The sequence below is a fragment of the Amblyraja radiata genome, chromosome 10 (genome assembly GCF_010909765.2).
Source record: "Amblyraja radiata isolate CabotCenter1 chromosome 10, sAmbRad1.1.pri, whole genome shotgun sequence".
NCBI lineage: Eukaryota > Metazoa > Chordata > Chondrichthyes > Rajiformes > Rajidae > Amblyraja > Amblyraja radiata.
This window is the reverse complement of record NC_045965.1, coordinates 14,828,845-14,856,680: the sequence shown is the minus strand read 5'-3', so window position 1 is coordinate 14,856,680 and position 27,836 is coordinate 14,828,845. Positions and strand designations below refer to the sequence as shown.

The 27,836-nt window shown below is 42.3% G+C and overlaps 1 protein-coding gene across 1 annotated transcript in view; it reads left to right on the top strand.

Annotated features, from left to right (window-relative positions):
- The window catches only part of LOC116977581 (P-selectin-like), a 152,190-nt gene that overhangs the window by 11,606 nt on the left and 112,748 nt on the right, over positions 1–27,836 (top strand). The window contains exons 4-8 of the mRNA XM_033028131.1: positions 703–810; positions 1,288–1,473; positions 2,614–2,799; positions 2,919–3,104; positions 3,919–4,104. Of these exons, the coding sequence (XP_032884022.1) occupies positions 703–810; positions 1,288–1,473; positions 2,614–2,799; positions 2,919–3,104; positions 3,919–4,104 (852 nt within the window). The remainder of the gene's footprint in view (positions 1–702; positions 811–1,287; positions 1,474–2,613; positions 2,800–2,918; positions 3,105–3,918; positions 4,105–27,836) is intronic.

Below are 27,836 nucleotides of genomic sequence, written 5' to 3'. Positions count from 1 at the left end.
GGATTGGCACCCTTCTTTAGACTGGTGACAATAGAGGAGAGAAAGCTGGAAAAGAGAGATGTGGGTGAGGCAAAGCCTGGCAAGTGATTGGTGGATACACATGGAGAGGTTTAATTGGCAAATGGGTGGGGTGTGACAAAAGTGGTGAGAAGGAGATAACAGGATATCAGATAAGGAGAGTGAAATGTAAAGCTAGAGGGAGATATCATGGGTGAAAGGGGAGAAAGGAAATGAAAGGGAGGGTGAATAAAAGTGAAATGTGGAACTCAGGCATGTGAGAAAGCTGAAAATCTCGGAGAAAACCCATGCCAGTCACGAAGAGAACGTACAAACTCCGTACAGACAGCGCCCGTAGTCAGGATCGAGCCCGGGTCTCCGGCGCTGCAAGCGCTGTAAAGTAGCAACTCTACCACTGCACCACAATTTGAAATAAGTGGAATGTGTAAGATAAAAATAATATGGATACAAGTTTAAAGATAGCAAAAGACAAATTTTAGAATAATGTTGTGTTATTCTTCATTCAAAACATAGTCAACACATCAAATTCAACTTTATATAAAATCCTTGGAGTCATTGCAGACCAAATGTAATTGCATAATGTGAAAGTTTTGGGCCATTTGGAATTACCTAGCCGAGGACAAGTTTTGATTAGCATTTAAAATTGATCAATTAATTGCGTAAATTTGCCACATCTTTTTGCAGCTTCATGCACTCCAGACTCTTGCAATGGTCATGGTGAATGTGTGGAAACAATTGGTGCATTTACATGTGCTTGTAACGAAGGATTCTATGGAGTTCGATGTGAACAAGGTGAGTTTTTCCATAAACTCAATATTGATTGATCATCTTATTTACTAAAGCTCTTCGGGGAAGAAAATCTGCTACACAATGAGTTTTTTTAAATTGCAAATTTTGGAAATCTGAAATGCAATAAAAAATAAATCTAAAAGCACTCAGCGGATCAGGCAGCATCTGTGGAATGAGCTAATACCTCAGGTCTTAGATAGACACAAAAAGCTGGAGTAAAGAGCCTGTCCCATTTTCACAACCTAATTCACAACCTTTTTTACTCGTGGACATTTTTCATCATGCTAGAAAAATGGGGCCAAGATGAACTAAACTCATCTGCCTACGTATGATCCATATTCCTTAATTCACTGCAAGTCAATGTACATAATCTTTACATGTGCCACGAAAATAGTTTTGGCTTTTAAAAATGTATATATTGTTTTCCATAATTTCATCTACTCGCTAATTTCTCAACTAATATTAATATTTCTTTTTTAGTTCTTAAGTGCCTCAGACTGGAGGCTCGTGATCCAGTAATTATGAACTGTTCTCATCCTTACAAAAATTTCAGCTACAACTCTACGTGTGACTTTAGCTGTGCAGAAGGATTTCAGTTACATGGAGAAAGAAGGGTGCAATGCACAGCTTCTGCAGAGTGGACTAAACACATACCTGAGTGCAAAGGTATAATCTATGTTTCTATTCCAAATTTGCTCTCCCCAGGGTAATCTTCTGATTGCATATCACCACTGGCCAGTAATATAGCAATTGAGCAGTGCAGTTCTTGTCCAGTAGATTACTATGAATATTTCACGTTAGTCCATATTGCTGGACAGAGCAGTAGAAGCCTTTCCCGCAACAAACTTGAATGGAGCTTACCTGAGCATTTCCGATGTTAATTTGAGAATTGGAAAATTATCCATCTTCAGCGTTGATTTGCTGTATCATTCACTAGAGTCTTTGTGAGTGAGAACTCCACTAGTTCACTGTCAGTAAATGTAGCCAACACCCTCACACCTTAACCAATAAATAACTGATAACATTGTGAGTTGCCCCTTTTAAACAGGAGCAGGGGCTTTCCCTGAAATTCCTGGACTGCTAGAAGTAGTCCTCTTAAAGCAGCAAGCATCTATTAATTGATACTTTTTTGTGAACTTTGTTACTAAATTTCTCTTATTAAAACTTCACATGTAACGATACGATACGATAGAACTTTATTTATCGCAGGGGGGAAATTGATCTGCCAACGGTCATAAAACACAAGATACATGAAACATGAAATTAAAGTGACAAGTGGAAAGGATTGGGGATGTGCAAAGATTTGTGGAGGGGTGTGGGGATGGGGGGTGGGGGTAGGTGGGGTGGGGGAGGTAGTCAGTCTACCCCACGACAGAAGGGGGAAGAGTTGTAAAGTTTGATAGCCACAGGGAAAAAGGACCTCCTGTGGCATTCTGTGCTGCATCTTGGTGGAACCAGTCTTTTGCTGAAGGTACTCCTCAGGTTGACCAGTGTGTCAAGGAGGGGGTAAGCTGTATTGTCAAGGATGCTCCGCAGTTTGAGGAGCATCCCCCTCTCCAGGACCACCTCGCATAAATCCAACTCCGCCCCCAGGACGGAGCCAGCCTTCTTGATGAGTTTGTTAATCCTAAAGTAACTCTTTCTGCATTCCAAGTGTACCCCAGCATGGGAACCACTACACTGCAGTGGAAAAGTGACCACAGTTCCTTTCTTGTCATAATAACTTCTAGAATTAAAGATAATAGTGATAATTAATTGTTGAATTCTATGTACCAATAACTTTTGATATCTTCTCAAAATGTTCAGCTGTCAGTTGCAAAAGATTGGTGTTTTCTCGAAAGGATCACATGAATTGCTTTCATCCACATGGATCATTCAGATACAATACAACCTGCACCTTTGGCTGTAGAGAAGGTTATGCGCTGAAAGGACCAGAGAGCATCCAATGTTTAGCGTCTGGACAATGGACAGATCGTCTCGCCCGTTGCACAGGCATGGTTTCAGTTTATATTTTGTTATATCAAACTTCTTGAAATGAAAATGTCTTGTTTCTTAGCCATTGTTTTTAAGGAAACAAATTCCTTATCAGTCTTCACTTGTATTTCTTGCAGTCCAACAATGTGAAACCTTGGTAATTCCTGAGCACGGCAACATGAGTTGCATTCATCCCATTGCAGAGTTCAAATACAACTCAGCGTGTGACTTTAGCTGCTCTGAAGGATTTGCATTAAATGGACCGAGCAGGCTCCAGTGTAAGGATCTTGAACAGTGGTCAGCACAAAATCCGACATGTGAAGGTACAGTGCAGGTAGACAGTTTTATTAAATTGTCTGCAGTTTGTGCAAACAGTAATAGATAGGTATTAAAAATAAATCTCCACAGAGGCATCTAATTGTAGGAAGTATGTAAATATAGTGATCCTAAAACAAAAAAATTAAGTGGGCACTTATTTGTTTCCATTTATCTCTCTTTCCCACCAGTCATTCATCCAAATAGCTGACCTGTGGGCTTGATCTGAAATATCATCTGGCTGGTAGCAGGATTTGATCACTTCAGTCTCAATTCAGCTCTGACATAATGCTTTACCTTTCCACGTTTTTCCCTCACACCCACATCAATGAAATCTGCCTCACTTTAAGCCATGATTAGCTAGAACATCCTAAATGAAAACCATTATTTTTGAACTCTGACATAAAAATTGGCATACTTCCAATGATTTCTCTCCTCCCTTGGTAATTTGTTAAACACACCAGTACAGCCTAATTTCCCTGTTCAATTTAACTGAGCTTTAAATCTCTCATCCTTTCCGTCACTACCACTAACCTCTGCAATATTAACTATTTCCTCCTCCTCAGCCTTTCATTAGCACAAGATAAAATTCTTCAAACTGTTTCCTTGTTTGCCAATTACTAATATCGCCATTCCAAAATTCACCTCTTTGTGCTTGTGCTGTTTGACTATGGCCATGAACATCACTAACCTAATTAGATTCCCTATAGATTCCCATGCATTGACTTCATTGTTTGCATGTCCAAACCCTACAATCTTTATCGCTTATGATGAACATTTAACTTGCATAGTACATAATAACCTCTCAAATCTTTATTGCAGCGGTGAAATGCAGTGAACTTACGGCCCCGCCTAATCTCATCATGGACTGTTCTGACCCCTTTAGACCTTTTAGTTACAGCTCAATATGTGACTTTTCCTGCAAGGATGGATTTAACTTGCAGGGGTCAGACAGACTCCAGTGTGACGTTTCTGGGCAATGGACATCAAAGATACCCATCTGTAAAGGTATACTAAATAATCACGTGAAATGTTAGTTTTCTTAGTTATTAAAATTAAAATAAGCATTATCTTAACCTGAATATGGTGTTGCAAGAAATTGGAAAGAATATTACAAATGATAATGTCATAAGGCCTTAAAAATTTTTTTTATTTTTTATTTAACCTTTATTTAACCAGGAGAAGTCTCATTGAGATTAAAAATCTCTTTTACAAGAGAGTCCTGGCCAAGACAGGCAGCAGCACAGTTCCACAGTTACAGACAATAATTTAAAAACAACAGAGAACATATAAATAGAGTCACAGTCAGAACATCATCAAACAAAGCATGTACAGACAGAAGAGCCCGCTTCAACATCATTAAGAAGGGATTTAAATCTGTTTATAGAAACCAGCTCCTTAAGTTTCAGTTCATTCTGCAGCTGGTTCCATGCGAAGGGAGCAGCATAACTAAATGCCCTTTTCCCCAGTTCAGTACGGACTTTAGGTACAGTTAGTAAGAACAAGTCATCAGAGCGGAGCTGATAAGTTCCTGTGCTTTTTCGAATTACCTACTTCTGCAGGTATGAAGGAAGAACACCGAGGATAGTCCTATAAATAAGGATATGCCAATGATGGAGTCTGCGGGTGGACAGGGCAAACCATCCAACTTGAGCATACAAAGTGCAGTGGTGCGTGAGGGTTTTAAAATTAGTAACAAATCTCAGTGCTCCGTGGCAGACCGTGTCCAAAGACTGTAGGCATTTTGAAGATGCATTCATATATAAAACATCACCATAGTCCAACACAGACATAAACATTGCAGCAACAAGTCTTTTTTTGGCTTCAAAAGAAAAACAAGATTTGTTTCTAAAGTAAAAACCTAATTTTATCTTTAGTTTTTTCACAAGTTGCTGGATATGAGGTTTAAAAGGGAGAGAATCGTCAATTATAATTCCCAGATATTTATATTGAGACACAGATTCAACCACAGAGCCCTGCAAAGTGGTGATAGGAGGGAGGTCCGAGGGCTTTGATTTAGCTTTAGTGAACAGCATGAGCTTTGTCTTGTCAGCATTTAAAACAAGTTTTAAATCACACAGGTTACGTTGCACAGTGTTAAAAGCAGTTTGGAGCTGACAGAGAGCCTGATTTGGGGTAGACGCAGAGCAATATATAACTGTGTCGTCAGCATAAAAGTGAAAATTTGCGTTCGGAGCTTTATGATCTAAACTATTAATATAAATAGTAAATAATAAAGGTCCTAGAACCGATCCCTGTGGCACACCCTTGGATACATTAAGAGAGCTAGAAGTAATACCTTCTGCTCGCACACACTGGGATCTGCCTGATAGATAGTTTTTAAACCAACAGACAGCTTGATCAGACAAACCGATGCTGCATAGTCTTTGTAACAATAAGGCATGACCCACAGTATCGAAAGCCTTTGATAGGTCAACGAAAAGGGCTGCACAGTGTTGCTTATTGTCTAAAAATTCAATAAAATCATTTACTACTTTTAAAGCAGCTGTTGACGTACTATATCCATTGACTTGGCCTCCACAGCCTTCTGTGGCAAAGAACTGCACAGATTCACCATGCTCTGACTTAAAGAAACTCTTCCTCATCTCCTGCCTTATACGAACATCCTCTAATTCTGAGGCTATGACCTCTCGTGTGCGGATGTGGCGCTGACGGACGAGAGGCCGAAGCAAAGAAGTCGAAGCCGAGGCCGAAACGACAATAAACTGAAAGAGTCCAAAGACGAAACGCCCACTAACTGAAAGGATGGGATGCCTAAATGCAAACTAACCTAAAGGGCGGACGCCTAAAACCCAAGGAACCGAAAAGCTGCGTCGCCTAAAAGCAAACTTACCGAATGGCCGCACTGTCGAAACGCCACCTACCTGAAAGGCGGCGTCGCCTACACGCCAAAGGACCGACTGCCGCTCAACAGAAAAGTCCAATAACGGACTTGACGTTGCCGGGGGGCGGGACTTGTCAGCGATTGGTCCAGACCCCCGCATCCATCACATCACTGTGAAGGCATGAACAATGTCCCAAACTTCCGTTCCACCCGACCCGCAGCCTGCGGAGGGTGGCCATGGGAGAGTGGGGGCTGTCCCGAGCGATGCACACCTTCGGCCGCTTTCAACTTGGTGCTTGGGTTCAGATTGCCCAGTCACCTATGGCTTGTGTGGGAAAATGTACCTCATGCTCCCGTCTCCCCCTTCTCTCTCCCTTCTCTCTCCCTTCTTTCTCTCGTCCTCTCTCCCCATCTCTCTCCCTTCTCTCCCCCCCTTCTCTCTCCCTCCCTTTTCTCTCCCTCCCTTTTCTCTCCCTCCCTTCTCTCTTTCCCCTTCTCTCTCTTTCCCCTTCTCTCTCCCCCCCTCCTCTCTCCCCATCTCTCTCTCCCTTCTCTCTCTCCTCTCTCTCCCCCTTCTCCCCCCCCCCCTCTCCCTTCCCTCTCTCCTCCGTCTCCACGCGCGGGAGTGTCACACAGTCACAGACCGCGGTCGGAGGGAGGGGGGGTGGTATCACCCTGGTGTGGAGGTTGGGATCCGATGGCGGTGCATCGCGGTCAGTGACTGTGGGACGCTTCCGCGGATGGAGAAGGAGGGAGAGAAGGGGGAGAGAAGGCGAGAGAGGGGGGGTGAGTGGGGAGAGAGAAGGGAGGGAGAGGAGGGGAAGAGAGGAGGAGAGAAGAGGAGAGAGAGAAGGGAGAGAGAGAGAGAAGAGAGAGAGAGAGGGAGAGAGAGAGAGGAGGGGAGAGAGAAGGGGAAGACGGGAGCATGAGGTTCATTTTCCCACACAAGCCATAGGTGACTGGGCATTCTGAACCCAAGCACCAAGTTGAAAGCGGCCGAAGGGTGCATCGCTTGGGACAGCCCCCACTCTCCCATGGCCACCCTCCCTGGGCTGCGAGTCGGGTGGAACGGAGGTTTGGGACAATGTTCATGCCTTCTTGGTTCTTGGTTCTTGGGTCCTCCAAAATATTCCAACTGGAATTTAAACTGGAGGTGGTGAAGGGAGGGATTAAGCCAGAAACGGTATAAAGAACACACACTATAGAATTTAACATAAAACATCCCCACACAGCAGAATCAAAGTTTCCCACTGTGTGGGAAGGCACTAAAGTCAGTCTCTTCCTCCACTGTTCCTCGTGGTCAGGGCCTCCCCAAGCCCTCCGCAGTTGCAGCTACGGGCGGCCCGATGTCCAGGACCGCTCGCCGGGGTGATACAAGTCCGACATCGGGGCTGCGGGACATCCTCAGCGGCGTGGACACCAGAGTCGGCCCCCTCCTACCGGAGTCGGCAGCTTCCAAAGTCCGCAGGCCGCGCCGGGTGGAGATCGCCGCTGCAGACCCTCTGCAAGGCGCCCCAGGACTCCACGATGTTGTTCAGCGTTGGAAACTCTCCGCACCAGAGCTCCACGATGTTGGAGCAGCGGCCCAACGCTCCGGAGCTCCAAACGGCGACCCAGGTAGGCATCGCCCGCTCCGCGGTGACTCCAGCGCTGCGCCGCCACCGTAGCAGCCCTGGTCAGGTACTCGGTCCCCGGCAGGAAAGGCCGCTCCGATCCAGCTGGTAGGCCGCGAGGTGATGTAATGGACGCGGGGGTCTGGACCAATCGCTGACAAGTCCCGCCCTCCGGCAACGTCAAGTCCGTTATTGGACTTTTCTGTTGAGCGGCAGTCGGTCCTTTGGCCTGTAGGCGACGCCGCCTTTCGGGTAGGTAGCGTTTCGACAGAGCAGCCATTCGGTAAGTTTGCTTTTAGGCGACGCAGCTTTTCGGATCCTTGGGATTTAGGCGTCCCATCCTTTCGTCTTCGGACTCTTTCGGTTTATTGGCGTTTCGGCCTCGTTTACATTCGGTTCTTTGGCTTCGACTTCGTTGCTACGGCTTTTTGTCTGTCGGCGCCACGTCCGGGTACCATGACCTCTAGTCCTAGACTCTCCCACTAGTGGAAACACCCTCTCCACATGCACTCTATCCAAACCTTTCACTTTTCGGTACGTTTCAATGAGGTCCCCCCTTATTCTTCTAAACTCCAACGAGCACTTTCCGGCGGAAAATGGCGGCATCACGGGCACATCGCGACATCCCGTGTCTCCCGAGAATTTGCGAACTAGCTATAATCTACTTACTTGTTTCAAGTCTGCTCACACGGAGCAGTCTTGCATTCCTTACGTACAGCTGACAGGAACTTCTGAACCTCGGTTCCTGCAACTACAAACCACTTTTCGGACGAACTACTTCTCGCTCCTGAAGTGTTCAAGTTCAAGTTCAAGTGAGTTCAAGTGAGTTTATTGTCATGTGTCCCTGTATAGGACAATGAAATTCTTGCTTTGCTTAAGCACACAGAAAATAGTAGGCATTTACTACAAAACAGATAAATGTGTCCATATACCATGATATAAATATATACACACATGAATAAATAAACTGATAGTGCAAATAACAGAAAGTGGTTGGTAATAGTCAGAGTTTTGTCTGAGCCAGGTTTAATAGCCTGATGGCTGAGGGGAAGTAACTATTCCTGAACCTGGTTGTTGCAGTCTTCAGGCTCCTGTACCTTCTACCTGAAGGTAGCAGGGAGATGAGTGTGTGGCCAGGATGGTGTGGGTCTTTGATGATACTGCCAGCCTTTTTGAGGCAGCGACTGCGATAAATCCCCTCGATGGAAGGAAGGTCAGTGCCGATGATGGACTGGGCAGTGTTTACTACTTTTTGTAGTCTTTTCCTTTCCAGGGCGCTCAAGTTGCCGAACCAAGCCACGATGCAACCGGTCAGCATGCTCTCGACTGTGCACCTGTAGAAGTTAGAGAGAGTCTTCCTTGACAATCCGACTCTCCGTAATCTTCTCAGGAAGTAGAGGCGCTGATGTGCTTTTTTGATGATTGCATTAGTGTTCTCGGACCAGGAAAGATCTTCAGAGATGTGCACGCCCAGGAATTTGAAGCTCTTGACCCTTTCAACCATCGACCCGTTGATATAAATGGGGCTGTGGGTCCCCCTCCTACTCCTTCCAAAGTTCACCGACAAAACTAGCCAGAACAGCGGAGCGGCGGAACATCAGAGCACACCAAGTCAGCTAGGCCGACCGGAAGCACCCACAGATGGCGACGCAAACACAAACACCGCTGTGGATGCAGAGGTGGATTAAAGGCTAGTTTAGAGCTAGCCCCACACAGGCTATCGATTCCTAGCCTTTTCCTCGCCAACGTACGCTCACTGGCAAACAAAATGGATAAACTTCGGCTAAGGATCATCTCCCACAACTGGATCAAAGACTGCAGCATCTTGATCTTCACTGAAACTTGGCTCAACACCGACGTTCCTGACAGCGCCATCCAGCTAACGGGGCGTCATATACTCCAAGCGGACAGAACAACAGACCACAGGTGGGGGTCTGTGCATTTATGTAAATAAAGCATGGTGCACGGACTCCACCATCATCGAGAGTCACTGCTCAGCTCACCTAGAGTTCCTCATGGTTAGATGCAGACCGTTCTATCTGCCCAGAGCGTTTACCTCCACTGTTATGACTGCAGCCTAGATTCCTCCTGATGCTAATGCTAAGCTTGCAATGAAAGAGCTGCATACTGCCATTAGCAAACAACAGACTCACAACCCCGAGGCAGCCTTCATTGTTGCGGGTGACTTCAATCACTCCAACCTGAAGACTGTACTCCCCAAATTCCACCAACATGTCTCCTTCGCCACTAGAGAAGACAAGAAACTGGACAAAGTTTACACAAACATGGCTGAAGCTTACAAAGCCATCCCCCTCCCCCACCTTGGACAGTCTGATCACCTCTCATTGTTACTGCTCCCAAAGTACTCCCCACTCATCAGACGTGTTAAACCCACAGTGAGGACAGTTAAAGTCTGGTCTTCAACCTGTCACTTGCCCAAGCAGCTGTGCCCACGTGCCTTAAAACCACCTCCATCGTGCCGGTGCCAAAACACTCCACTGCGGCAAGCCTCAACGACTTGCACTTACTCACTTACACTTGCACTTACTCGACTTGCACTTACTCCCGTCATGACCAAGTGCTTCGAGAGGCTGGTCCTGGCTGCCTACCTCCAACACTGGACCCCTATCAGTTCGCCTACCGCAAGAACAGGAGTACGTAGGATGTCATCTCAACGGCACTTCACTCCGCCCTCTCCCATCTCGACAACAGAGACACCTACGTGAGAATGTCGTTCATCGATTATAGCTCAGCATTTAACACCATTATTCCCTCAAAACTGATCACCAAACTCAGCGACCTGGGCATCAACGCCTCCCTCTGCAATTGGATACTGGACTTTCTAACCAACAGACCCCAGTCTGTTAGGTTAGACAAGCACACCTCTTCAACCCTCACCCTGAACACCGGCGTTCCACAGGGCTGTGTGCTGAGTCCCCTCCTCTACTCCCTCTTCACCTACGACTGCACACCTGTACATGGTACTAACACCATCGTCAAGTATGCAGATGATACAACGGTGATTGGCCTCATCAGCAACAACGATGAGTCGGCCTATAGGGAGGAGGTCCAGCTCCTAGCAGCATGGTTCGCTGACAACAACCTGGCCCTTAACTCCAAGAAGACCAAGGAGCTCATTGTGGACTTCAGAAGGTCTAGGGGCGGCACGCACACCCCCATCCATATTAACGGGACGGAGGTGGAACGTGTCTCCAGCTTCAGGTTTCTGGGGGTCAACATCTCCGATGACCTCTCTTGGACCCACAATACCTCAACTCTGATCAAGAAGGCTCACCAGCGTCTCTTCTTCCTGAGTAGACTAAAGAAGGTCCATCTTTCTCCTCAGATTCTGGTGAACTTCTACCGCTGCACCATCGAGAGCATCCTTACCAACTGAATCACAGTATGGTATGGCAACTGCTCTGTCTCCGACCGGAAAGCACTACAGAGGGTGGTAAAAACTGCCCAACGCATCACCGGTTCCTCGCTCCCCTCCATTGAGTCTGTCCAAAGCAAGCGATGTCTGCGAATGGCGCGCAGCATCGTCAAGGACTGCTCTCACCCCAGCCACAGTCTGTTTACCCTCCTCCCATCCGGGAGTCGCTACAGGTTTCTCCGTTGCCGGACCAGCAGGTCCAGGAACAGCTTCTTCCCTGCGGCTGTTACATTACTTAACTCTGCACCTTGTTGATTACCAGTCACCCCCCTCCCGCCCCCCGGACACTCCTTCCCCCAGAAAAATTGCACAACTACTACTGTATGTACGTATATATATTTATTGCTCATTATTCTATGTTCGCTCTGCTGGGGAGATGCTAAATGCATTTTGTTGTCTCTGTACTGTACAATGCACACTGCACACTAACAATAACAATAACAATAAAGATTGAATCTGAATCTGTACAGGGATGATTTAAGGCTTCTTTTAAAATACCAACCTTTCAATTATTGCTATTTAGCTCTCTAAAGGTAACATGAACCCAGGAAACTGAGACCAACATCTCTAGTAAAATTTCTTAACCTAATTAATATACTAATTCTATATCTTCATTTAATCTTATTATAAAGTGTAAATGTACAGGATCGCAGTGCAGGCTTTGACTCGTAAATAAATTTGACTGCCTGGTGCAGAAGAAGCCTTTCCCGCAACAAGCTTGAATGGACCTTAACTGAGCATTTCCGATGTTAATTTGAGAATTGGAAAATGATCCATCTTCAGCGTTGATTGGTTGTATCATTCACTAGAGTCTTTGTGAGTGAGAACTCCACTAGTTCACTGTCTGTAAATGTAGCCAACACCCCCACACCTTAACCAATAAATAACTGATAACATTGTGAGTTGTTCCTTTTAAACAGGAGCAGGGGCTTTCCCTGAAATTCCTGTACTGCTAGAAGTAGTCCTCCTAAAGCAGCAAGCATCTATTAATTGATACTTTTTGGTGAACTTTGTCACTAAATTCCTCTCATGAAAACTTCACATGTAACGATACGATACGATAGAACTTTATTTATCGCAGGACGGAAATTGCCAACGGTCATAAAACACAAGATACATGAAATTAAAGTGATGAGTGGAAAGGATTGGGGATGTGCAAAGATTTGTGAAGGGGTGTGGGGATAGGGGGTGGGGGTGGGTGGGGTGGGGGAGGTAGTCAGTCTACCCCACGACAGAATGGGGAGGAGTTGTACAGTTTGATAGCCACAGGGAAAAAGGATCTCCTGTGGCGTTCTGTTCTGCATCTTGGTGGAACCAGTCTGTTGCTGAAGGTGCTCCTCAGGTTGACCAGTGTGTCAAGGAGGGAGTGAGCTGTATTGTCAAGGATGCTCCGCAGTTTGAGGAGCATCCCCCCCTCCAGGACCACCTCCCAAGAATCCAACTCCGCCCCCAGGACGGAGCCAGCCTTCTTGATGAGTTTGTTAATCCTAAAGTAACTCTTTCTGCATTCCAAGTGTACGATCACCCCAGCATGGGAACCACTACACTGCAGTGGAAAATAAGTCACAGTTCCTTTCGTGTCATAATAACTTCTAGAATTAAAGATATTAGTGATAATTAATTGTTGAATTCTATGCACCAATAACTTTTGATATCTTTTCAAAATGTTTAGCTGTCGGTTGCAAAAGATTGGTGTTTTCTCGAAAGGATGTCATGAATTGCTTTGGTCCAAATGGATTATTCAAATACAATTCAACCTGCACCTTTGGCTGTAGAGAAGGTTATGCGCTGAAAGGACCAGAGAGCATCCAATGTTTAGCGTCTGGAGAATGGACAGATCGTCTCGCCCGTTGCACAGGCATGGTTTCATTTTATATTTTGTTATATCAAACTTCTAGAAATGAAAATGTCTTGTTTCTTAGCCATTTTTTTAAGGAAACAACTTCCTTATCAGTCTTCACTGTATTTCTTGCAGTCCAACAATGTGAAACCTTGGTAATTCCTGAGCACGGCAACATGAGTTGCATTCATCCCATTGCAGAGTTCAAATACAACTCAACGTGTGACTTTAGCTGCTCTGAAGGATTTGCATTAAATGGACTGAGCAGGCTCCAGTGTAAGGATCTTGAACAGTGGTCAGCACAAAATCCGACATGTGAAGGTACAGTGCAGGTAGACAGTTTTATTCGACTGTCTGCAGTTTGTACAAACAGTAATAGATATCTATTTAAAAATAAATCACCACAGAGGCATCTAATTGCAGGAACTATGTAAATATAGTGATCCTAAAATAAAATGTTTAAGTGGGTACTTATTTGTATCCATTTATCTCTCTTTCCCACCAGTCATTCATCCAAATAGCTGACCTGTGGGCTTGCGATACAATCTGGCTGGTAGCAGGATTTGATCACTTCAGTCTCAATTCAGCTCTGACATAATGCTTTACCTTTCCACGTTTGTCCTCACACCCACATCAATGAAATCTGCCTCACTTTATGCCATGATTAGCTAGAAAATCCTAAACTGAAAACCATTATTTTTGAACTGACATAAAAAATGGCATACTTCCAATGATTTCTCTCCTCCCTTGGTAATTTGTTAAACAGACCAGTACAGCCTAATTTTTCTGTTCAATTTAGCTGAGCTTTAAATCTCTCATCCTTTCCGTCACTACCACTAACCTCAGCAATATTAACTATTTCCTCCTCTCTCGTCCTAACCACAGCCTTTCATTGGCACAAGATAAAATTCTTCAAACTGTTCCCTTGTTTGCCAATTACTAATATCGCCATTCCAAAATTCACCTCTTTGTGCTGGTGGGACAGGCCCTTTATCAAGCTCTACTAGTTTTAGTTTTTGTTTTAGTTTCGTTTGTGGATGATGCATCGCGATTTGGTTAAATAATTTAGTTTACATTATGACTGACTATGTTGTTCGGCTTGGATAATGTGGATGTGGGGTGGATGTATCCATTAGTGGGAGAGTCTAGGATAAGTCATAGCCTCAGAATTAAAGGACGTTCTTTTAGGAAGGCGATGAGGAGGGATTTCTTTAGTCAGAAGGTGTTGAATCTGTGTAATTCTTTGGTACAGAAGGTTGTGGAGGCAAAGTCAGTGGATATGTTTATTGCAGAGATAGATAGATTCTTGATTAGTACGGGTGTCAGAAGTTATGTGGAAATGGCTGGAGAATGGGGTTAGAAGGAAGAGATAGATCAGCCATGATTGAATGGTGGAGCAGACTTGATGGGCCGAATGGCCTAATTCTACTCCTTTCACTTATGATCTTATGATCTAGAACCACACAGGAAAATATGCACATTGAAGAGCCCCGTGTTTATATTGCCAGTGTGAAGTCACTTCCTTAATGGGCCCCATTCGTTAGGAGCAATGACATCAAACCAGGCTGGTGGTCGTTGTGGCCCATAGAGTAAATCAGCTTTCAGCAGTAACTATTGTTCAAATATAATAAAGTCTCATCATATTCAAAATGGCACTTGGGTTTAGTGGAGGCTTATACAAATGTTGTCCGTTACCTGTGTGTTTAAGAAGGAACTGCAGATGCTGGAAAATCGAAGGTAGATAAAAGTGCTGGAGAAACTCAGCGGGTGCAGCAGCATCTATGGAGCGAAGGAAATAGGCAACTTTTCTGGCCGAAAAAGTTGCCTATTTCCTTCGCTCCATAGAAGCTGCTGCACCCGCTAAGTTTCTCCAGCACTTTTGTCCATTATCTCTTTTGTGCATGAGTACTGCATTTTCGGCATACTTCGGTATAAACCAGCATCTGCAGTTCTTTTCTACACATGTTGGGTGATAATAGTTGGGGGTGGAACAAGGATCATAACACTATAAGAAATCCTGGAGCTGGTGGGGAAATGTGAAGGCAAAAGATATTGGTTTAAATCATCAATCCATTGTATTGGAGTGGAATTATAATTTTGCTCAAGTGAACATGAAGCAGTTTTGGTGGGAAGGGAGTAAGAAGCAATTGATGTGGAGCATTAATAAATAACAAATACAAAGTCGGAATAAGAGTCAGCTCTGATATTCAATAAGAACATGGCTGATTATTCCAGTGAAATCCACATCCCCAATTCCTATGGTGTCCAAAAATGTATCACCTGCAGCTGTAAGTACAATGAGCTGATGTGTACCCACAAGCTCTATGGGGAAAATGTATTCTCAATATTCTCAACTCTCAATATTATGCCATTTGCCATAATTTTGTGTGTTGGAAGAAATCAAGAAAAATCAGGTGACATGCTGCTGCCCAAGTCTTATACTAGTTGCATGTAAATAGAACCGATGTTAATATGGGCACTAACATTCCAGCCGTGAAATGTGACATGCTGAGGAGTCCAGAGAGAGGAAGCTACAACTGCACCCATCCCATCGATGACTTCAGTTACAACTCATCCTGTGATTTTAGCTGTGCTGTGGGTTTTACTTTAATGGGATCGGACAGACTTGAATGTAGAGCTTCTGGACAATGGACAGCACAACTGCCTACATGTTCAGGTATTGCATTCATCAAAGGAAAACTGGCTTGTGATAGTTAAACGTTTCTGTTAGTTTTTTTTCTTCAAAATAACACTAGCAACCAATATTTGTTTCAAAAGTATGTTGTGTGTTTACAAGTGAATGGTGAAAGTTATTGAATCATAGAGTCATCCTCACTCTCTGCTGTATCACCATTTGTATTGTAATTGCATCCCCTCTTAATACAGGCTAAGAGCCGCAATGATGCACACAGTTAAACAGTCATATAGCTGGAATCCAATCACTTGGCCAACCTTGACCATATCAGCCAAGGTGGCATACTGGGCTTATCCCATTTGTCTGCATTTGCCCATAACTTTATAAACCCTTTATAAAGGTCACCCCTCAGCCTCATGCTCCAAATACAGTCCTGGCCTAACAGACCTCTCCCTATAACTCAAGCTCAAAATCCCAGGTAACATTCTGGCGAAATTCTTTTGCACTCTTTCCAACTTAATAACATCCTTCCTATAGCCTGTTGGTCAGAACTGCACGCAGCACTCTAATGGCATGTACAGCTGCATCAGGTCACAACTTTTGCACTCAATACCCTTCCCAATGAAAACAAGGTGCCAAACATCTTCTTTGCCACACTGTACACCTGACTTGCCACTTTTACAGAACTATGCACCTGTACTCCCAATCTCTCTGTTCCACTACACTCTCCACAGCTTTACTGTTTACTGTGTACGTCCTGTCCTGCTTTGACATACAAAAGTGGTGCATCTCATTTGTCCAAATTAAATTGCATTTGCCATTCCTTGGCCCACCGTCCCAACTGATCTAAATCTTGTTGTAAACTTAGATAACCTCCCTCAGTGTATCATGTGCCATGTATTTTGGTGTCATCTACAAATTTACTTACAACATGAACTACATTGTTATCCAAATAGATAACAAACAACAATGGCCTCGGCACCAATCCCTATGGCACACCACTGGTTGAAGGTCTCCAATCATAAAAACAACCCTCCACAACTACCCTTTGGCTCCTTCCCCCAAGCTAATTTTCAACCTATTTGGCTGGCTCACGGATTGCACACAACTAACCTGCAGACTAGCCTGCCGTATGGAACCTTGCAAAGGCTTTGCTAAAACATTAGCCACCCTCCAGTTTTCTGGGACTTCACTGACATTGAAAGATGATGTAAATATCCCTGCAAGGGTCTCTGCAATTCCCTCCCTAGTTTCCCACAATGTCCAAGGATACACTTGGTTGGGCCATGGGAATATATCCACCTTAAAACCACAAATACCTCCTCTTTGGTGGTTTTATATGGCCCAAGACAACACAACTCCTATGCATCAATTCTTGAGCTTCCATGATCATCTCCTCAGTAAAAATGGATGAGAAATATTAATTTAATATCTCCCCATCTCATGGTTCTACACATGCTGATCTTTAAGGGGACCTAGCCGCCCTTTTTCTTTTAATATGCCCACAGAATCTCTTCGGATTTTCATTTACTTTGTATGTTAGCTCCATTTCATATGCTAGCTCTAGCAATGTTACAACATTTTGAGATTTAAAAAATCAAGTCTGCAATTTATCCCATCAGATAAAGCATAAAAAGAAGTAATTTGACACCTAATTCACTTTAATATCTTCAGTATTAAAAAGGTTATGGCCATTTTCATACTCGGAAATTAGCATCTTGTTCCCTATTGCTTTTCCATTGACTTAACTCAAAAGCTGTGATCAAGGACAGTCAAAAGCCCATAACTTTCTTAAAAATTAAGAGAACTGAATGACATTTTCAGTTATTTTAGATTGAAGCATTCTGAAACAAATATGAAACAATCTTACTTGGATGACCTGAAATTAAAGCAGATAATTAGTTAGTTACCTAATTGTAGCTAATTACAAAATTCAATTACTAGATCTAAACATCTATCCATTTCTTAAGAAAAGGTTAACATTTTTAAATAGCCTCAGTGTCCAAATAACATTCACACAAGAATTCACAATATAACATGATTTTAAAATCTCATTGTCATGAATTTATAGGCCAAATGGAAGGAATTTAGTGTTTAGTTCCCGTAAATTAATGGCCATTTAAATCATCTTGCGAGTGAGATTTTGTGGAACGCGATCGATTGAAACGTTGCATTTGCGGTGAATTATCGGCAGGAAAAACACTGCCGGTTCATATGGGGCCTAAATCACATTTTCGCAACGTGAAATTTTGATTAAAGGCATCCTAAGAAGCACATTTATATGTAAAAATAAACGGCGTACCTTGCTTTGTCCCATACGTCAGATCCGTCCCGTTGTCGGCATTGACGGCTTTAGAAGACGATTTTAATTTTACTCCTGCTATTAAATTAAGTTGTGACCTCAACTCATGGGCTAGTCCTATCCTTCTCCATCACTATTTTAAAACAAATAGAATTACAGTCACTAGTCCCAAAATGGTCCAGCACTGACACTTCCCTAAGAGGATATCCAGTGTTGCATCTTCTCGAGTAAGCCCCTCCATATATTGGTTAAGGAAGCTTTCTTGGACACATTTAACAACGTCCAGCCCTTTACAGTAGGGGAGACCCAATCAATACAAAGGAAGTTAAAATCTCCCACTAATACTACTGTATCAAACTTGTCTTCCAGTTATAACCTGCCAGACAATAACACAGCCAGAACAAGGGATGATAAACTGCACCCATCCCATTGGAAACTTCAGTTATAGCTCAACATGCGGCTTTGGCTGTGCAAAAGGGTTTGTACTGCAGGGATCAGATGTGCTTAAGTGTGAATCCAGTGGACAATGGACAGCAGATACTCCCAGCTGTAAAGGTACTGGGCACATTTCCACGTCCTCCTTTTTGAATATTTATTATTAAACTAGACTAAGTGGGACCCGTTGGGTCCCAGCATCACACAGGAGGGCAATATTCCACCTCTCCACCAATTCCAATATTGCTGGCCAGTGGGGGTGCGGGGGCTTTCTGTTGCACTAGTATGGGTGTTGTGGGCCGAAAGGACTGGTTTCCAGGGGGCTAGTATGCTCATTGTGGGCCAAATGAATTCTTGGGCTGGCAGCTCAGTCACTGAAGCCAGGCAGCTCAGTCACTGAGGCCTGGCAGTACAGTCACTCGGACCTGGCAAGCTGGCAGCTGAGAAACTGCCAGAAATTCTGCCCAAAACAGGTGACAGACTCTGTGTGAGAGAGAAGGGGGAGAGGATGGACTGAATGGATTATTGGGCTGGCAGTTCAGTCACTTGCAGCTGGTGGGCTGGCAGTTCACTCACTCATGGCTGGTGGGCTGGCAGTGCAGTGACTCACGGTTGGTGGGCTGGCCGTTCAGTCACTTACAGCTGGTGGGCTGGCAGTTCACTTACTCACGGCTGGTGGGCTGGCAGTTCAGTCACTTACAGCTGGTGGGCTGGCAGTTCACTTACTCACAGCTGGTGGGCTTGCAGTGCAGTCACTCACGGCTGGTGGGCTGGCAGTTCAGTCACTCACATCTGATGGGCTGGCAGTATCCTTAAAAAAATCACAAACCATACGTGGGTTTTGAATTACATTTTACTCAGATGCAAGCCAAGGAATGGCATAATTGTTAGCTGTTAATTGGACATAATCAACCTCAGCAAATTGACAATATCCTATTGAAAGGGAGTGGGTGTTTAAGCAGTCAGGACATTTTATTATTTGTCAAAATATACATCTCAATACCATAATGATAGAAAACTTACTTTTCCTCACACCACTCGTAAGTCTGGAGATGTTTTTAATGATAAATTTAGCTTCAGAAGCGTTTTCTTTTTGTATGTAAAAACCCACTTCAAAACCATGGGCGATTTTAAAATGTTACAGCCTGATTTATCACTTCTGAAACTTTTTAGATACCAAAGGAATCATGAAAAACACAAATAATGCCTTACTGTTGATGAAATGCAGTGAGCAAACGCGATAATTCCCAATATTTTCAATGTCGATATCTGCACGGCCAATGTTCGCCAAGCACTTTAGCTGTTGTTGTCCCTTCAGCTCTCGCTTCTCTTTACCTTCATTTCTCTTCACTTTTGGAATTCTGAAGTAGGATAATGTCTCTCACGGTTACCCCGACTTCCACAATTATTTACAGCACAAAAAAATCACCATTTTGGTGGTTTTCAAAAGGTAGGAAAGTACGCGTTTCGTGTATTAACCACATATACCAGAAGCTGCGATATCCTCCAGATGGATTGAGCGGTTACGTTCGTCAAGCCCTTTCACCTGGAGACCTTTCGTGCAACCCCACTATACACACACACACACAGACTCTCAGACACACACTCTCACACACACACACACACACAGACAGACAGACCAACACACACACACACACACACACACAGACAGACAGGCTCACACACACACACAGACTCACTCACACACAACCAATACTAAAATGCCAAGTAACTTCAGAACGTGGTGAACATATAGTGTGTAAAGCGAATGATTCAAACGTTTAAAGCCTCCTATCGAGGCTGCTGCTGAAGCAAAAACATGCTTTAAATAGCGTCCAACACACTCACCATAGACAGAGCAGTCAGCTCTCTTGAATTATTCAACGATGTCTTCAATCTGTGCCTTCTGTAGTCAGCGCCATCAAACCACGAACCAGAAATGACACACTCAGCGCCATCTTGCCGCTAACCGGAAATGACGACATCGGCGCCATCTTACCACTAAGCGAAACTCACGGCATGAGCGCCAATTAATAGCCATTAAACACAGACCTGATCTAGTTTTCTGAGAGCCCTTTAATAGCCAAGCCAATTGGGCAAAAACACTTTGCAAGCCAACAAAACACATTTTCTGAGAGTCCTTTAATAGTCATGCCAATTGGGCAAAAACACTTTGCAAGCCAACAAAACGCGTTTTCTGAGAGCTCTTTAATAGCCAAACCAATTGGGCAAAAACACTTTGCAAGCCAACAAAACACATTTTCTGAGAGCCCTTTAATAGCCAAGCCAATTGGGCAAAAACACTTAGCAAGCCAACAAATCAAATTTGTTTGCGGAAAGCCCTTTAATAGCCAAGCCAATTGGGCAAAAACACTTAGCAAGCCAACAAAAAACATTTGTTTGTGGAAAGCTCTTCAATAGCCAAGCCAATTGAGCAAAAATACTTAGCAAGCCAACCAAGCACATTTGTTTGCGGAAAGCCCTTTAAAAAGCCAATTGGGCAAAAACACTTAGCAAGCCAACAAAACACATTTGTTTGCTGAAAGCCCTTTAAAAAGCCAATTGGGCAAAAACACTTAGCAAGCCAACAAAACACATTTGCTTGCGGAAAGCCCTTCAAAAAGCCAATTGGGCAAAAACACTTAGCAAGCCAACAAAACACATTTGCTTGCTGAAAGCCCTTTAAAAAGCCAATTGGGCAAAAACACTTAGCAAGCCAACAAAACACATTTGCTGAAAACCACATCCCGGGGACTCACCGTGGAGTAGACGTGCGTTCAGTGTTATTCGCAGCTCAGAGAGCTGTGACCCTCTCGCTTCCTCCGTCTGGCAGAGACTGAGTGAGGCACGACACTTCCGGGTTTTATAGTCCCTCCCCCCTGCCGCCAGCGGGGGCAGCAGAGAGAATGGCGATTTAAAAAAAAAACATTAATATCTCTCTGAACTTTCATTGATGGGAAAAATCCTCTGGTCCAGTCCGGCGGAGGGGGGCTCTGAGCGAGGTGGCCAAAAAATGACGGCCATAGGTGGCGACGTTCTCTCTGAAATCACAGCACAGCGTGTCAAAAGTGGTCAAGATCTTACTTTTAGTAATATAAATGTAACAATAAATGTCAGTTTCCTGTCGCTGATTTACTTTCTGAAACTATACACATTTATACAAGTCAATGAGCCTTACCTCATCTTCCCAATATAATTTAAATTCTACCTTTTAGCTGTAACTTGTCAGACACTGACGCACACTACAAAAGGAGCAATGAACTGCTTGCATCCTTTTGGAAACTTCAGTTATAGCTCAACGTGTGACTTTAGCTGTATGGAAGGCTTTGCATTGAACGGGTCAGAAAGGCTCCAGTGTCAAGATAATGGGCAATGGACTGCACAAACCCCAAACTGTGAAGGTACTTGAAAGCTTCATATTAACTTTAGTTTTTACATAAGATGCAAAGTTTTCAATAAAAGCTGGTTTATATCTGCAACATTTAAAGCTGAGAAAATATGTTATATTTAATGATTCCATTTAAAATTTCCAGTTATAATCTGTGAGAAACTGGTGCAACCTGAACAAGGAACAATAAACTGTTCCCATCCCATTGGATTCTTTAGCTACAGCTCAACATGTGAGTTCAGCTGTGCAGATGGGTTTCTACTGAATGGGTCAGATTGGTTACGTTGTCAATCCACTGGGCAGTGGTCAGCACAAAACCCCATTTGCAAAGGTACAAAGGAAATTTACATTAATTGCTAAATGATATGCATACTGTGTTAGTTTTAACTCTCCAATATTTACTGGTAATGATGAGAAATATACAATAAATATTACCTTCTAGTTTTCCCCAGTTTAAGTATTTGTTTCTTCCAGTAACTTAAAATCTTGTATTTCAACCATAAAATGTCAAGATCTAATAAACCTTGAACAAGTGTCAATGGACTGCTCCAATCCCATTGAAGAATTCAGTTACAACTCAACGTGTTACTTTAGTTGTATTGATGGGTTTATACTAAATGGGTCAAATAGACTCCAGTGTCAAGCTAATGGACAGTGGACAGCACAGATTCCCAACTGTGAAGGTAAGAGGGAATATCTGACAAACCTTAAAATTGTCTATTAAACAAATATTTCACACAAATCAATCTGCAATTGTTAAAAGCTTTCTAGAAATTGAAAAACTTTAAACTTCATTCACAATCTAAAAATCAGGGTAGTGAACTGGTACCTCACTACAGGTATTGAAAAATTCATTACAAATGAATATGACAATGGTATGGAAGTTTTGGATGTGAAAGAGAAGATAAAAATAGGAGGGGATGTTGCAGCACTGATTAGGGAGAACATGTTAGTTTAGTTTAGAGAAACAGCAGAGGAACAGGCTCTTCGGCTCACTGAGTAAACGCCAATCATTCAAACTAGTTCTATGTTCTATGTTGAGTATATGAGCAGAGAGATTCTACTGCAGTTGTACAGGGTCTTGGTGAGACCACACCTGCAGTATTGCGTACAGTTTTGGTCTCCTAATCTGAGGAAAGACATTCTTGCCATAGAGGGAGTACAGAGAAGGTTCACCAGACTGATTCCTGGGACGTCAGGACTTTCATATGAAGAAAGACTGGATAGACTCGGCTTGTACTCGCTAGAATTTAGAGGATTGAGGGGGGATCTTATAGAAACTTACAAAATTCTTAAGGGGTTGGACAGGCTAGATGCAGGAAGATTGTTCCCGATGTTGGGGAAGTCCAGGACAAGGGGTCACAGTTTAAAGATAAAGGGGAAATCCTTTAGGACCGAGATGAGAAAAACATTTTTCACACAGAGAGTGGTGAATCTCTGGAACTCCCTGCCACAGAAGGTAGTTGAGGCCAGTTCATTGGCTATATTTAAGAGGGAGTTAGATGTGGCCCTTGTGGCTAAAGGGATCAGGGGGTATGGAGAGAGGGCAGGTACAGGATACTGAGTTGGATGATCAGCCATGATCATATTGAATGGCGGTGCAGGCTCAAAGGGCCGAATGGCCTACTCCTGCACCTATTTTCTATGTTTCTATGATATCCCATTTTCGCATCCACTCTTACCTTCTTGGGGCAATTTAGAGGCTAATTAACCTACGATCCCGCACGTCTTTAAGATGGGAGGAAACCGACATGGTCACAGGGAGAACATACAAACTCCACACAGCCAGCACCTGAGGTCAGGATCTGAGGTCAGCTGTACCGGTCTGTGCCAATGATATTGAAAATACTAGAGAATTTAGAAATAGGAGGGGTAATCACTTTGCTGTAGTTAGACTGTTGACCTCCCTGTAGTCAACAAGAATTGGAGGAACAGATATATAAGCAAAATGCAGAAAGGCATAAGAGCAGTAGGGTCAGTGTAGTGCGGGAATTTAATGTTTCCAATATTAAATGAGATTGTTAATGTTCCTTCAGGGATAAGTCAAGTAACTGCAGGCTGATGAGCCTTATGTCAGTGGTCATTGGAGAAAATCCTAAGGGATAGGATTTATGTACATTTGGAAAGGCAGGGACTAATCAGGAATAGTCAGCAAGCTTCTTTGCAGGTAAAATCCTGCCTCGCTAATTTGTTTTGAGATTTATGAGGAGGTATTTAAGAAGACTGACCGATGAAGGAAAGCTGGTAGCCTTGATCCAGATGGGCTTTAGTTTGGCCTTTGATATCCCACTTGATAGGCTGGTCCAAAGAGATAAGCACATGGTATACAAGCTGATTAATCTGATCCAAAATTGACCTGGTGATGGAAGGCAAAGGGTAATTTAAGATAATTAAGTTTCTCTTGATCTTTTGATTCTTTATTTAATCCACTCTCATTCTCCTTTGTCTAACATCGTTATGCAATTTGTCATTTAACCACATTCAACTTTATTATCGTTCTTCCTTTCTGTTTTCCCTTTCCCATTCCTCTGCACTTTACCATTTGTCCATCTCTAACTATTTCAGAATTCAGAATTCAGAATCAAATCCAGACTCTAATTTCATCAACCCGACACATTAACTGTGGTCTCCACAAAAATTCTATCTGACCTATTGAGTATTTTCTGCATTTGTAGTATGTTCCTTCTGCGACCTTCTATATTTCTTAAATTTCACAACACAGATTACACCTTTTTTTTAAATGTTATTTTCCTTGAAAAGCAAGATCTGGTATATTGTTCCTGCTTACTTCATTTGATTAGCAGTAGCCTAATTATAACAGAGAATCATCATTAGATCTACTGATGTGATGCCACACAAATGGACATGAAGACAATTATATCAAAATATAGTGTCCCACTAATATATTTACACTATTTCTACAAACTGCAACTTTAAAGAGAAAGTTGCACATATTGCTTCTCAACTCTAAAATAATAAATTCTCGTTTGTTTTTGACATTAATTCTTTCATCTGCTGTAGTACATTTACAGTTTGTTGCTTTCTTCCAAACCTTGTTTCTTGGCTTTCTTTTCTTAGCGTACTGCATTCATGTTGAGCCTAAACTTAATGAATGATGAAGAGTTTATTCCCATCATCAGGCACCAGTAGCCAGTCACTTCTTTAATCGGTGGAAATTCATGGATTAATTTTGGTTTCCAAATCTGATGTGTAACCTATTTACTTCATGAACTCTCAACCTGATCTTCGTACAACCATTGATTCTGTTCAGCGATCAATGTGTTTGCTTTATTCCATTTCCATTCATTTGCTACCATTCATAAATTCTGCTCTTAATTGTCATGCCACATGAGCTGTCTTACTACATTCGAGATGTTTTCCTTCTGGAGGAGTAGTGAAACCTCCAACCCCTGTGATAATTTCTCTCACATACTCAGACCTAAAGACCTTGTTGAAGAATTGAAGCTCTGGAAACAGACCAGAATCTCAGTCCCAGGCCATATTTTCAAGGGCAAACCTATGGGAAATGTTATTAACAAACACGAGTATGTTTAGAGCTTCTCTCATTCATTCATTCATTCATCCATTTTTGTAATAATTATGGTGTAATACTTTTTTGTGATCTCGATGAAAGATACTTGTTCGAGGGCCAAAGAAATATAGTCATCATAATTTTATTGAATTTGCAATTTGGTAGTAGCTTGGTGTAAACAAATCTAGTTAATCCGTGGTGCTTATTGATTGCCCTAGAATAGTACTTTAACTTTTCTTAACATTTTGATAGTTTAAATTGCAACATTATTTGAGTCAGCTGTTCTCTTTGTATTAGAGAATATTTTGGGTAGAAGACATTTTGGTGGAGACCTGCATTAACCCCTGGTCTTAAATATATACATGGAACTAAATATTAAGAAATAAAAATTAAATTAGGTTGAAAGTGCCAGAAAGTAAGGTGTCACCAAATGTTTTTTTTTCATCTGCTCTCTGAATTCTCCTTGATCCTGTACTATGGCCATAGGCCTCTCACCTAAGTTTTGAAAAGTTCCTCAAAGCAAACTTTGGTTGCAAAATATTGATAGACACAATAAAACAATGAACTCATCCAAAAAAAGAAAAGATGATTTCAGCGGCATTTGTAGAATAACCAACAGGTGGCAAATTGGAGCAACAAAAATTTGGGAAGCTGAATTATTCCAAGATGCATTTTAGCAGTACCTCTTCATTATTCTTCTGCTTGGCTTAATCCCCATCATTAATATAACTTTTTTTTACAAATGAACAAAGCAATTAAACACCTGGTGTTATTGACTTGCCATATCTCTCATTTTACTACATCGGCTCTAAATTACATTAATCTAGGTTTTATACTTTTTTTAAAGTTTGAACAACAAGCAGTATTGAATGATTTGAAAGGAGGTAATAAAATAGAAATGGTTGGACACTTAGCATAATGTTTATCTGCTTAGTATTGATTAACAGACCGTAATAATATATTTGTATTTCTCTGAATCTATTTTAAATTGTTATGTACAGAGGAGAATTTAAAAAATATTACCATAATTTGGAGAACTTTCTCCTCATAAAGCATTTATAGCACATTTTTCTGATCATTACTGCAGATAAAATGTCTGTATAAAACTGAAATCTCTGTACCCCTTTGCCATTATCACTCAAGACTTATCTTACCCCTTCCTTCATTTTTATATCTATGATTACAATGTATTTTATTTTTCTTCTAGGTATACTACCAGTCAGTACTACATCTGTTCGATCTGTTACAGGAATGTCAAAGTTATCTGCCAAGCCAAAAGGCAGCAAAGCTAAACTTAAGAGCAAATAGTCATGATCATTGCCTTATTATTAGATATAACATATTTACTACAAAAACAAACCATACTTTTCAAAATTTTGCATGGAGTGCGTTTTTTCATTGATGCAAAATGTGTTTCAAATTCCAGCCAACAATATTGTCTTGAATCATGCTTTAAATAAGTTTCCACCAGCTTGGTGTTAAGTTGTAAAAGCATTACAAGTAAATGCCTCAAAACACTTCAGACAAATACAAAATACCATTAATTAAAAATATAACAATATCTTTGTTTCTTTAACTGAGCTCTAGCATAAGTGCCAGAACTTTCAAACCTATAAGGTGTGATTTCTAATAGGGTGGAATTATTCAGTGGGGAAGGGGCAGTGTCTATGGAATAAATAAGTAACTAAATCCTGCCCCATATTCACATGAAACAACATTTTGCTTACTGGCACGAAGCTTCAGCATTTAATTTGAGATCATTTTGATATGAATAATGGAAATTGTCAAGCAAACATACAATGTTCCCAATATGAATGCATTTTTTTAAATAGCTAATTTACTCCATTAAATTACGTAGAATAAACTACAAGAATAAACTACAATACCAGATGCAGCAAACGAGATACTCTCAGAACAACATCATACATGGGGGAAGAGATAAGTAAAATGATATGGAAAAAGCACCACTGTCATAATTCATTAGTCTCCAAGAAGAAGCAATGCAGTTATCCTAACACATTATGATGGCCTGATTTTCATGAATTATATCACAAAATGAAGGCATGTAAGAATTGTTATTTGATGGTAAGTTTATGTTTTTATTATCACTATTTATCTATTGCATATTTACATCATGATACTGTTCACATCAATAAAGTATGGTTTCTTTCTTCTGAGACAATCAGGTGCTTGATGTTTGGTATGCAAACAATGTAGCCTGGTTTAAAAAGGCATCAATAAAACCAGTGCCTAAGAAGAGTAGGGTGGCAATCCTCAATGACTACAGACTAGTGGCACTCATTTCCATGGTGAAGTGCTTTGAGAGGTTGGTTATGGTGCATATCTCAGCAAGAACCTGGACCCACTACAATTTGCTTATTGCCACAATAGAACAACAAGAGATGCGATCTCGCTGGCTCACCACTCCATACTGGACCACTTGGACAGTAAAAACACAGATGCCAGGCTGTTGTTCATAGACTGTTCAACACCATCATCCCCTCAAAATGTGAATGCCCAGGAACAAACAAAATTACAAAAAATAGCCCTCCATTCTTAGAGTGTCCTGGGCATCCTCCATTGTCAGCGAGGCCAAACGTAAATTGGAGGAACAGCACCTCATATTTCACTTGGGCAGCTTACAACCCAGGGGTATGAATATTGATTTCTCTGGCTTCAAGTAACCCTTGCATCCACTCTCTCTCCATCCCTCC